At 41.6% G+C, this 14,000-nt stretch overlaps 1 protein-coding gene across 1 annotated transcript in view; it reads right to left on the reverse strand.

Moving 5' to 3' along the window:
• LOC310772362 (calponin-3-like) overlaps positions 1-12,791 on the reverse strand; it is a 75,718-nt gene extending 62,927 nt beyond the window's left edge. Inside the window, exon 1 of the mRNA XM_083632141.1 lies at positions 12,640-12,791. Coding sequence (XP_083488267.1) covers positions 12,640-12,696 — 57 coding nt within the window. The 5' untranslated portion in view covers positions 12,697-12,791. The remainder of the gene's footprint in view (positions 1-12,639) is intronic.
• Between the last annotated feature and the right edge of the window lie 1,209 nt (positions 12,792-14,000).

Raw genomic sequence — 14,000 nt, forward strand, 5'->3', positions numbered from 1 at the left:
GAATTTGTAAATGACTGTTATGACAAAACTGTTACTGTTAAAACAAAATGAAAATATGCTACCGTTTGTTTACTGCTGGCCTTGGAACTAAAGTTTATAGTAGCCCGGTGGCCTGGCATGGCCTGCAAAAAAAAAAAAAAATTTTTTTTTTTTTTTTTTTTTGCAATATCGATATTTGGCGTCCAAATATCGATACGATATCGTCAGGCAAAATATCGCGATACTGTGGTGTATCGATTTTTTCCCCCACCCCTAATAGCTTCCTGCTGAATAGTACTACTGAATTTGACTTCATACCATAGCTTCCTGCTGAATAGTACTACTGAATTTGACTTCATACCATAGCTTCCTGCTGAATAGTACTACTGAATTTGACTTCATATTATAGCTTCCTGCTGAATAGTACTACTGAATTTTACTTCATATCATAGCTTCCTGCTAAATAGTACTACTGAGTTTGACTTCATAGTCATACCATAGCTACCATTGTCAGTTTTGGGGTTCTTCATGTTGAAAAATTTGAGAACCACTGACATAGGCTACCTGAGGAGGTGAACGTCTAGAGTCTAGAGGTGTTTTTAGAAGGCAGGTCCGGGATCATCTTTGGAGTAAAGTGGCCAGCTAGAGGACAGGTTTTACCGCCAGCAAAACAGTGTTTTTAATTTGTGATATTGTTGTTTTTGTTCTTGGATTTGGTTCTCTGAAATTGTTGCCGATTTTCATGTTTTTGTTTTGTTTTTTGTTTTAATAATTTTAGGTGTCTGGTTACGGATAAGAAATTGTATATTGATTAGAAATTGTATATTGATATGACTGACTTTTTACATGTTATGTGTTGTGCGTTCTGTCCTACAACAGCAGGGACCATGTTGGAAATAAGTGTTCTCACTTTAACATGTTATCCTTTGGAATTTCCTTGTAAATTGTCTTCTCTATATCCATAAATAAAAATCAATCAATCATCAATCAATCAATCAACCAACGGGGTCGCATATTGACCAATGAAATTTGAGCATGTGAGGTGCCTCAGATCGGCTCTTTAGATCGGCCTTTTTAGAGAGCTCTGATCAAAGCCGATAGAGAGAGACAGTTTGAGCTCCAAACATTTAGACTTGAACCAACAACAAAAAACTGTAGTCCCTTAAAAATGTTTGTGATTGACAGTTGCTGGTTATTCTCTGAGGTTAACAAGAAGATACATTGGAAATCAAGCTGCTTTCCATTTCCTCTGTCAAAAACTCTTGGATATGTGTTACCGGCAGTCCAATAAAAGTCTTGGCAGTCAAAGTGGGGAAAGAATCTGGGGGGATACAAGCACTAGGAGCAGAACCAATATTTTAATTTTCATTCTTTCTGGAGCGAGTGCCCCAGCAGAGCTTTCTGAACGTGTTGAAGTGTGCGTTACCTCGCCTGGGCCTTCACACCCTGATGTGAGGCGAGTAGTCAACAGAAGCACTTGCTCTGAAAACACAGCAGCCATTTGAGACCAGTAGCCTGTACTACGAAGCTAGTTTAATGCCTTATCCGAGTAAGTTTGAGTTTAAACCTGGTTTAGCCGTACTACAAAGCAAGTTAACTTTCAATCACCATGGCAACTGACGCTGCAAAGCTAACCTGGTCGCGACCAGGTTAGCTTCAGAGGATAAGATCAAAATCCATGACAGACCCATATAATCGGCTCTCTGGAGTCACTCACCGTTCATATAAGATCGCCATATGAAAAATAGATTGCAGTCAACTGAGAATATAACAAGAAAAACATTTGTGGCTCTGTAGGCTACATTATTAAATTAAGCCTACTTACCACTTTATGTCTTAACAGCTCAACGATGCGTGGAGAAATATGATCCCTATTAATCACCGCGGCGCATATCATGAATGGACCCTCAAATGGAGTGAGGGTGATATTCTCCTACATGCCAGAAAAGCCTATAGGCCTACATATAATATAGATATGGGATAATATGGATAGCCCCAATACTAAATATGCAGGCTATTCTTGCATCTTTCAGCTGGAACTGTGAAAGTGATAGAGATCATTATTCATTGAGCATGCGTTTCTAAATCTATGGTCTAAATAGGCTTACAGATTGTGGAAATGTATAGACTGAGATTACACATTACATTTGTTGCTGCTGTATCAATGTATGCAGCTGTATCAGACAGAAATCGCTGATCACAGTAAATCAAATGACTGATGTGAATACAAGCTGCTGCTTTAGACAGCCCTTCAGCAGACTATCCAACGCGGATTTTCATTCTGACATTAAATCGCGGATACATTAAATATCCGCTAAAACTCTGATCATGCACTGCGCTTTCATGGAACGAGGAAATGGGTGTGGAAATGGGTGTGGGCGTGGATCAACTCAGCTGTTCATAAGGTGATTGGCTAGCGCACCTCTTTCGCGTGGACGCGCGCCTGTGCACGAGCGAAAAACGTGCGCGTGCACAGGCAGATCCCAGGTCCACTTACCTAGTAAAAAACCAGCGTCGTAGTATCAGTTAACTAGATAGCTTTGATCCTGTTCAGTCAAACCAGATCAAAGGGACTTATCGCGGATCTGTTAAACTAGTTTCGTAGTACAGGGCTCTGAAGTCCTCAATTACCAACAACAAGAGTCCAATGACAAGAGATAGCCAAGCAAAAAGGAAAACATAAGAAATAAGCAGAAACAATCAAATGATGCAAGAGACAGCTCATACCAAACACATTTCAGAGGCCATATTTCCTTGCAGAGATGATTACCTTTCATTCCCATGTTTCTCAAATGGGGTACCTACCTGTACCCTAGGGGTACGTGGAGGTGCTGCAGACCTACCTGTACCCTAGGGGTACGTGGAGGTGCTGCAGGGGGTACCTACCTGTACCCTAGGGGTACGTGGAGGTGCTGCAGACCTACCTGTACCCTAGGGGTATGTGGAGGTGCTGCAGGGAGTACCTACCTGTACCCTAGGGGTACGTGGAGGTGCTGCAGACCTACCTGTACCCTAGGGGTACGTGGAGGTGCTGCAGACCTACCTGTACCCTAGGGGTACGTGGAGGTGCTGCAGACCTACCTGTACCCTAGGGGTACGTGGAGGTGCTGCAGGGGGTACCTACCTGTACCCTAGGGGTACGTGGAGGTGCTGCAGACCTACCTGTACCCTAGGGGTACGTGGAGGTGCTGCAGGGGGTACCTACCTGTACCCTAGGGGTACGTGGAGGTGCTGCAGACCTACCTGTACCCTAGGGGTACGTGGAGGTGCTGCAGACCTACCTGTACCCTAGGGGTACGTGGAGGTGCTGCAGGGGGTACTTGAGAGAAAGGGAAAAATATAAGATAACCCTGGCGGACCCCATCTGATAAGATTTTTGCTCCCAATGTTTTATTACAGAAAGTGTATGAAATGTATGACCAAAACAGTCGTACATTCTGTACATTGTGTTACTTATGGGTGGTATTATAGTGAAAATAAATTACCCCCCTTTAGGGACGCCCTGGAACCCCTGGGGGTCCCGAGACCCCCGTTTGAGAACCACTGTGCTAAAGGCCTGGTGGACAGGGGTTTTGTGAGGAATGTCAGGCATGTGATGTATGCAGCCTGGAGAAGAGCCATCACACCTTCAGCAATGCAACCCAGATGGGCCCCTAGCTGCCTCTCCTCACACTGACCGTTCCACTAAACTCGGCCTCTGTCACAGGAGTCGGAGAGGAAGAAAGATAATTCACTGTTGAAAGCAGCTGGTCTAGGCTCCAAACAGCAGCAAGAGGAAGCAAGCTGAAAGATTTGAACTTCAAAAGCCAGAAATCCTGTAAGGTGACTTCAGTGACCTGGCATAACCCCGGCCCGCCTGTGCTGATACCAGTGGTTCTCAAACTTTTTTGGCCCTGGTTTGTGAATCCAAGAACCCCCTTTACCCGACTACAACATTTTGCTTAGAAAACTGCAAGAGGAAACTATAGCATAATGATGCAATTAATTAATGATAACCCACCTTTTGAAGAATATAGGATTACAAAATAAGAAATGGAGTGAAAGAGTTGCAATTAGTGCCCCCTGCTGAGCAGATTTATTTCAGTGTTTCATTTATTTTCATGATTCTGTTTGACAACCGCAACACAGCCTCTACTGAGAGGATTAAGGAAACAGGGGGAACTTGGTATTGATTTAGCTGATATAATATGGGAAAGGAGTCAGTTAATAGCAGACACAAGCTGATCCAATTTAAGGTCGCTCATCGTCTTCACTACTCCAAGCATAAACTGCACAAGATCTTCCCTTCTGTCTCGCCACTGTGTGACAGGTGTCAGGCGTCAGAGGGTACACTATCTCATGCCTTTTGGTTCTGCTCTTCATTAACGGGATTGTGGGCCAAAATATTTGACTGGTACTCCAAGGCTTACAAAATAACCCTACAGCCGGAGGCAGAACTCGCCATCTTCGGCTGCTCTGAGTCCTCTCTGGACTTCCCTATGGCTGTGCAACAATCTCTGAGACTGGGGACAACTGTAGCCAAAAGACTTATTCTGAAGGAATGGAAGTCCTCCTCTTCGCCTTCTTTTCGGGTGTGGCTGATGGACATGATCTCTGTTCTAGAGATGGAGACTTTTTGGCCTACTTTGACGAGGTCAAGAATGATAAGTGACTGAGGTTGGGGGTGATGGATGGCTCGCCCGGCTGGTATCCCATGGACCCCTTAGGCGGGATCCCAGGTACACGATATATCTTATAAACACATAAGCACCTTATGCGGCTGGCTGCTGGCTGATAGCACTATATGATATTGTTGAATGTCAATGATGTATGTATGTTTTTCCCCTTTCTTTTCCTGTGTCTGAGCCTGTTTGTCTTGTTCGTATATTGTTCTATTAAAAAAATTAAATAAAATGTAAAAAAAATAATAAAAATAACAGAGTGTTAGTCTGCACTGTGCTGTAATAAAGATGATATATCAATATGGAAAAAATTTATAAAATAAGGTCTGTGGTTAACAAAGATTTATGGGAGTGGTAATTTGAGTTCTGCAGGATAATCTTCATGAACGTGAATCACTTTTATGCCTTTTGAAACATTTTTTTGTTTCAAAAGTCATAAATGTGATTCACGTTTGTGAAGATTATCCTGCTGAACCCAAATTACCACTCCCATAAACTTTTGTTAAAGTCGAGTTGAACCCAAAAATGACTTTTCTTTTCTTTTAGTTCAAATACCTGGGTATTCAGTGCACCTATTTAATAATGTATGCCAAAAAAATCACAAACATCTAATTTCTTTAGTTTTTCACACTTTTTCACATCAAAAGTTCATTTTTCAAGATTTCATTCATTACAGGAATCTACAGTTTGCTGACGTCACCTAGTACTATCACATTTCTACCCCATTTCAACCAATCATATCACGACATGGCAGCTGTCAATCAAATCCTCATTTCAGGATAATTTTCTCTTCTAAATGAAGGGGAAAATGGCGCCTAGTGCCTGTCATCTGGCAGAATTTCTAGCCCATAAACTAACTACTAACTTGACCAATTAAGCAAACTAAATCAAAGGGTAATGTCTATTGTCTAATGTCTCGCATTCCAGGAATATTATTTAGCGTAATAGCGATGATGGCGCGCGCCTCAGAGAGCCTGGTTGTCAGGGGTTACACCTCGGAGATTCCAGGCCGACGGGCTGCACTCTCCGCTCGGCAACACGAAGGCAGCTGGCTAAAAAAACGTCTGCGTCTCGCTGAGCTCCACTCAGCCACTAACCTCGCGTCAGCAGGCTCTTCCCGAGGAGAGCGCCACAACACGCTGAATCCCACTCGATTTGGAGGCGGAACATGCCAGGATTGGCCAAAGCCCAATCCAGTCCCCAGAATTGTCAAATAACTACAAAAATATGTCATCCCTGCGGTACTCTATACCAGTGGTTCTCAACTGGTGTAGCCTCAGGACCCACTATTTTCCTTGTCATGAAGTTGCGACCCAAATTTCAGATTTTTTTTTTAAACCACTCAAATTTATTGCACAAAAAATAGCGCATTCATTTAATACACAATGCCTTCATGCACTGTTATAAACCTCAAATGAACAAAAAAGTGCAACAGAAGTGCAACTAGGGCTAAAAACCAATTGAAATAAGGCAGACTTGAATTACAGGCCTATATGTTTTTAAATTTAAACAAGTCAAACTGGTCATGCTCAGAAAGTCTTATTTGAACTCTATGAAATATGAAATAAAAGGCAGACTTATCTTGAATTACATAATAATAATAATAATAATAATAATAATAATAATAATAATAATAATAATAATAATAATAAAACAAGTTAACCTGGTCATGCTAATCCAGTTTCAGTAGTCTGAATTTAACTAATATTAAACTGGTCATAACTTTTAATTAAACTGGGGCCATGCTAATCCAGTTTCAATCATCTGAATTGAACTAAAATTAAATATGAAATGAAAAGGCAGACTTCTCTTGAATTACAGGCAGAGCATATGCTTCAGCTTGTTAAACAAGTAAAACTGGTCAGGCTAATCCAGTTTCAATAATCTGAATTTAACTCAAATGAAATATGAAAAAAAAAAAAAAAAAAAAATTGCCAATGTCCGCGACCCAATCAAAACGGCCCCGCGACCCACCTTTGGGTCGCGACCCACCAGTTGAGAAACACTGCTCTATACCAAAGGGACAGTGAGATAGACATAGCATTTGACAAACAAAAAATATTACCAAAATAAGGCACTTAATGGCTTAAGATCTTGGGTTCATACACATTTTGACCAATGGATTTCCATGACTTTTCCATGACTTCAAAACAAATTTCCATGACCAAACATTTTGTGAAGTCTCAGTGCATAGCATACATGAAAAAGTGAGTGAGTTACAACATTCTACTTTAAAATGTCACTAGCCTACACTTCACTTACTCTAATGCAGCCTTTAAAACCAGGAAAATGCAACATTTATGCCGTATCACCATATCAACATCTAAGACAATATCTACTCTCATAGCACAATATTGATATAAAATCGATATATTGCCCACCTCTAATATTGAGTGCCAGAATCAACCTCCCAATGATGCAATTTGCAGAAAAACATCATTATTAGATTTCATCGATTATCAATCACTGCTTTCAACTTATTTCTGATGTAAATGCGTCTTGTCAAGTTAAATGAGCCTGAGGTCAGTTGTTTATGAATTTTAATCACTCACTTTCACTCTTTTGCAGGAATTCAGGTTGCTTAAAATGCTTTGTGGTTGACTCTAAATCCAGGGATCCACTTTCACTTGACCAACCTGTTTGTGCCTGCTTTTGAACACTGACCAACTGTAAACTATTATAACAATGAATACTTGCTATACAAGAATTTGAGTGCACAGTTTTCACTTTACTAATAATGAAGATTGAGATTTTTTGTTTCATAAGTTATGAAGACCTATCTGTCCTTCTCTGTCTTTTAGGATTGATCACCTTACCCAATATCTGAAGACGACCAATTATTTCAATCTGCTATCTGTCTGGTGCGCAACTGCGCATGCTAACGCTTTAGGATACAGTATGTTAAAGGGACACTTTAACATACTGATTTATTTGGCACATGATTTATTTTGCACATGATCTCACACATATCCAAAAACTGTAAAGAGTTTTTCATTTAGTTTGACAGATATTGTGAGTTGACAAGTTGAGTGAAGTTGAGGCCAATGTCATCGGAACGCACCAAATCATTTGGTTGTATTAATTCCAACTGATGACATCATTGGCATCAACTTAACTCAAATCAAATCTCAATAACTGTCAAACTAAATGAATGTCTGCTAAACTGTTGACAGTTTTTGGATATGTGTAGATCATGTGCCAAATAAATCAGCATGTTTTGTCAGTGAAGTGTCCCTTTAAGTAATTGCAGGCAACTAGCATAGTGAGGAAAATGTGAACTGGCTGGCTAGTTATTTCAATCATGAGAGACTCTTAATATAATTTTAACAAACTTTATTGAATCAGAATAGACGGTTTGAGTATGGCGTATGACTCCATGATGTGACGCTCCTCTTGCTTATGAGAGAGGGCGTCGGTGCTGTATGAGATAGGACATCCCCCCTAAGGGGATTTGTTTCCAACAGGAGTCATGACATTGGTGGTGATCTGGGGAGGTGGTGGGATGAAGCTTTTTGCTCTGGAGATGCTGGATGAAAGCGTGATGCTGACACAAGGTGAGTGATGACTGCACAAGTGTGATTTAAGCTGTGGTGATGGGGGCTTTATATAGTACCAGGAGAAGGGCATTTATGATGTCATAACTGATGTCATTTATGATGTCATAACTGATGTCATTTGGGAGAAGGGCATTTATGATGTCATAACTGATGTCATTTGGGCAACTGACGTCACACTGCAAAGGTGACGTCATGGAGAAGGTGACGTCGGAGATGGCGACGTCATTTAGTGAGGTCATTTGGGCTGAGGGGTATGACAGCATGGGGTGCTCTATTAATGCCTTATTTGGTCTTCCATGATTGAAATTCAGTCTACGACTACACTAATTTTTTATGAAATGCATCATAACCTGCCAGGCTTGTTTAGAGGATTGGAGAAATGGAAATAAATTTGACAAAAATAATGCACTTTCAATGGCTAAGGATGATTTTTTTTTTGCTGTTGATTTGTAATGGTCTTCACTAATGATGAAGATGAAGATTTTGTCTTCATAAGTCATGAATCTACAGGCCAATGAATAAAAAAGAAATGCAGCTTTGGATTACTCAACAGGGTACCTTCAAGCTATGAATAACCAAGGATGTAGTGGTAAATACAGAGGTGGGTAAACCATCCAAGCTGAGTAGTTTACCCACCTTGTTTCCCCTCATCGATTGATACAGTTGATCTGAGAATAGGTGAGTAAACTCATTTCAAAGAGGTAGCTAAACTGTAGCCGCTTTCACACACAGATCGCGCAAAATTGCAGTTCAGAAAGCCCGCAAAACCGGCAGCCTCGCCACAGAAATTGCTTTCACACACAGCCAAGCAGCACCGCCACATTCCCTTCCTGGGGTGTGCTTTCAGGTGACAGCCACTGCTCCCGGATTGAAAATCGAGCGGAGGCATTTCCACCCAGCTCCTCCTAGCCCAAATGAATATTTTCATAGGTTAGTGTACCCTAGGCTACTGTATGATGAACAAATTCATTCAACAACCAAACATAGGCGATGTACGCCAGCCAACGATGACATGCAGCTGCGGTCGTTAAGGATCAAAGTGATAAAACACAAAAGTGTTGTCCACATGCAGCATGGTAACAAGGCTTTCAATATTCATCTGATCGACTTTATGGATCACAGATGCACCATCCTGTAGCCTATTAGGCTACAGGAAGGCTAATTCTTATGTTTTGGTTCCAGTTTTTTGTAAAGCAAATTATTCCCATGAAGTAGCCTAATTAGCGTCGGTTCTGAAAACGACGCCCGCAAATCAAACAGCTGCAGTCTGCATAACGTTCGTCGGGGGGAAATGATATAGGCTATAAATGCACATGACTACTATAACGTTAGTATTTTTTGTAAGGGAATGCACAACTGGCTAGCTAGACAGATTTCAGTTCTGGAGCTGGTTTCCAGAGGGAATATCCTCAGACCAACTCGCCACAGACAGGTATAGTCCTCTGAAGCTTATTATTATATCCGTTAATTTTACCTACTAATGTCAACATCGTTTGAGCATAAAGCCTAACCTACTTACTAGGTACCCCCTGTATTTTTTTATGAATGAACTGACCATTCGCACCGTTCCTTCTTGCCGCTCCTACGCTTTCAGGTGGAGGCAGGTTGCAGGGTAGTCTCGCTAGCCAGCCTCTCTTCCCTTCCCTCAGAGAGTCTGGCGCTGCAGGTTTCCATTATGGGATTGCGAAAAAAATGCTCTGTTTGGGTAAACCAATCATCCTCGTCTTGGGCGGTGCTTAGCGTTAGTGCCATTGGAAAATAGTTTTGGGGTGGAACTTGTGCCGAGCAGGCCTTCTTTATTGCACAATCCACATTTTCTTCAAAACTTGCCATTTTCAGCATGTAGCAACGAGTTAGCATGTAGGTTTCTGCCGTTAGCTTTCTACGCTAGCTAGTTAGCATCGTTGTTTTCACATTCGGCGGCCGGGAGCATTACAGCGACACACATGGGAGCTGATTGACATATGGTCGGAGCCAATGACAGAGCGTGTGACAGAGCTTGCAAGCGGGGGAGCGGATATCCTGCTGCCACCGAAACAGCCGCTCGAATGGGAGAGCAGCTTTAGAGCAGGGGCGGGCTGATCCCTGTTGCCTGTTTCCACGACGCCAGACTCTCTGAGGGAAGGGAAGAGAGGCTGGCTAGCGAGACTAGTTGCAGGGTAACCCGGCGCTGTGACTAGGTCCACTGGCGGAACGAAAGGCGTACAACAATTACCCACCAACCCGCATTCACAAGTTTCACATCGGAGGCGCGGATCCCATTTTCCGTGCATTTTTTGGTTTTCAAGGCCGGTGTGAAAGCGGCTTGTGTTTACTTGTGTTTAGCCTCCACTACGCCCCTATGAATAATGCCACCTACATTTCCTGAACATACATTATGCTAAAGTGTTAGGCACACTGGACAGAGCTATCTAGCATGGACACAGAGATCCTCTCCTCACATGTAAGCAGGCCGATGGCCAAAACTCCCCAAAAGTCCTTAAAGTTTTGATTTGTCATTTCCTGTGTTGAGGATATTTCCCACCAGTGACCGTTCACACTAGGATCTAATTTGGGCAGATACTGTACTGTAGGGACAATCTATTGCAGGGGTTTCAAAGTTGTGGGCCTCCCCTCAGACAAAGCTTGGAAAAGGCACTCTTTTGATCTCAGCATTGATAAGCCTGATATTGCTGTTTGACATACTTCAGACTACACCAAATAAAAAGGGGGTCTGTCTGAAGGCATTTATTAGTTTCTAAGTCGGGAGAAAGTGGGGAAAACTGTAAAATTCCCCAAACTACTGTATCTCTGAAGTATCTCTTTAACCAAATCACACACATTCATGCTAGATCTCTTTTTGATAACTAATGTAGGCTACTAATGTATTTTTTCTCTCACTCCCATTCAGTGAGCCTCCCCTGAAACGGTCTGGAGCCCCCCTGGGGAGGCCTGTCTCCCACTTTACTTTGAAAACCTCTGATCTACTATTGCATTAGTTACGGGGCAGGGAGACTCGTCTCTTTGTGATGTAGGCTAAAAGTGTGGATTTTTATGTCTGAATCGCGTGCATGTTTAAAAGGCAGACGTGTTGGTTTTCAGACTCAAATGCAACAGTCTGAACGAAGTTGTCTTTAAATGTTTTCACGTCTTATTGTGCAAAACAACACACTTGTGGACAGAACTTGTCAATGTAACAGACAGGGTCAAAACGCACTCCTTTAAAAACAAAAGTGATGCATTCAGAAGCATAAAGTGAGAAAGCTGGAGGTAATCCCTGCTCCTGGCCTGCGCCGTTTCCAATGATGTCATGATTCAGACATTTCCTACCGATGGAGACAACTGCAACAGTCTGCAAGGCGCTGTAACATCTGTTCCGATAGCAGCTCTCTGACTTTTTCAACTAGATACATCCAAAAAGTGGCAAAGAACAGCCAAAAATATATCAAAGAAAAGTAGCTTCTTGGGTCCGTCCTGTTTAATTACCGAAATAACTGTAGGCCTACGTGTTTTTCAGTTACACAGTTAGATCGGTAACTCTTTTTTTATTGAACTAGGGCATTGTCCACTATTCGTGTACTGTAGTAACGTTAGGCTACTTTTCCCCAGTGAAAACACCGTGAAAGCGGTGTGTTTACTTTGAAACAAACTTTTCACAAGTTCACAACAGTCTGGGTCTACACACAGCCGCCCGGAAAATTGGTTTTCAGCATTTTTTTTTTTTTTTTTATTACGATGCAAACATTACAAAATGAGAATATAAACCCAAATTAGCCCATTTCCTCTTCAACGTCTAGGCCTGTGCGTAATGGGCCCAATCCATATTAAAACAAAAAGAGACTCGAAGAAAGCATTTTAAAGGAAAACAATGCACTACGAACGTAACAGTATAGCGAATGCACTGAATCTCTGATCAAACTAGTTTGGGCAACTGAGTAGAACAAATGCGTTCACATAAACCTACAGCTTCGCATAACCATGACACGAATATAAAGACAAACAAATTGGACACGTTTTGAGCCCCGATACGCGTCGTTCCGTTGTAAGAAAAGATTACATCGAACTCCATTCAAAAAGCAGTCATGTATTAACTTACTGCGTATTGTTGCGTATAGTTTGCTGAAAGATTATTACGGAAATCATCGAATCAGTTGTAAAAGTTGAGTTTCTCGACTATATGTCGAGACTCGAGATGCCTGCCCTGAACCCCCTAAAAATCAGAAAAGGTCTCAGTCCTGTTTTATGTTATTAAAGGGCTGAGCAACATCAACAATAGGCTACTGCCAGATTTTTTTGAATGGAATTTAGCGTGTAGCCTGCATAGTATCCACCATAGCCTACCAGAAAGAACATGTGTAAACATTTCCCAACATTTACATGGCAAAAACTGACTTCAAGTTGATTTTCCTATAACACACAAAAGTAACGTTAAAGGAGATTACTTTGATAGTGGCTTTACTTACTTTGCTTCTGACTTCTGCTGATAATCCGTAGGCTGGTCCTTTATTGAAATGAGTCATTTTTGTTTTGCTGTGTAAACCCAGATGAATCTCTTCAGAGCCTCTATCCTGTGTTATAAACAGCCCGTAACGTTCAGCCTCCTCACACAGTCACTCCAAGCTGCTGTGAAGGAAAAGTGCACTGAACACTCAACAGGCAACACAGGCAGGTTTTGGGGTCTGGCCGTCTGGTACAGTGTTGCCAGATCTCGCGAGAGAAACAAGCCACCAAGTCCTCTTCTTCGAGTATTGTTGATCTGACTTTTCTCTTTACTCATGTGATAGCCTACTGTTTGGTTTCTTCAATAACAATGTTAATACAAAGAATTATAATCAATTGATGATTGATTTTAGCAAAATTTTATATTCATAGAACCAAATTTAGGTATTCTAAACCTTTATTTATTGAGCCCCCCCCCAACCCCCATTATTTAGCACTTTAAAGGACTTTTACTTTGCACTTTATAATGTATAATTTGAGATCGTTTATTGTTTGCTCCATCTTCTGCTGTTGATGTGATCGCGCTGCAGGCTACTGCACAGTCACATTTCTCGTTTGTATTATGTTAACTCACTATATGGGTAGGCCTATTAAAAAATAATTTTGAATCTTGAATCGTATTCATGGTATTGGAAAATGAAACCAAACAGTAGGCTACATTAAAACTAGTCTGGGGCCAAAAGCTTGGCATCTGGTCATCCGGTAAAAAAGCGGAAACGGCTGTTGCAGATCCGGCAGATAGGGAACATCTCTGCTCCAAAAAACAATTCTGCTCTGAAAACAGGACGTCATAGTAAATACATGTTGTGTGATTTATCTAGCTATCTAGCTAATACACAAAAATAAAATTAACTATATAAAACCATCTTTCTATGGGGGAATGATAACTGTAACACACATCCGCCCGATGATCTGGGGTGGGTCCTAGACAGGAAGACTGAGAAGCCATTGGAAGCTATAGACCAAATCACCGTGACGTCACCATGTAAACAAATTTACTTCCGGGTACCACTTGGGGAAGGCGGCAGGTTTAAATGTGCGTGTTGTCAAATAAATGCTGTCAAACCCTCTCGCTGTTTTCGGCCGACTACTTTCAATTTAAATGGTTAAACGGTTGGTAAACATGCTTGTCCGACGTATCTAGCCTTTCTTCTGTGTTTGTTTTATGTAGTGTTAGCTAGCTAATAACGTTTGTTTGTCTGTCAAACTCGCTGTTTTTTTGCAGACTCGTTAACGTTACAGACAGAGCTACTAACCTCGCGTCACCAGGCTCTTCTCGGCGAGAAAGAGCTACTGACGCCACGTTAATTTAATTTAGCTTCAA

Source organism: Poromitra crassiceps, assembly GCF_964638095.1.
Source record: "Poromitra crassiceps genome assembly, chromosome: 2".
NCBI classification, from domain to species: domain Eukaryota; kingdom Metazoa; phylum Chordata; class Actinopteri; order Beryciformes; family Melamphaidae; genus Poromitra; species Poromitra crassiceps.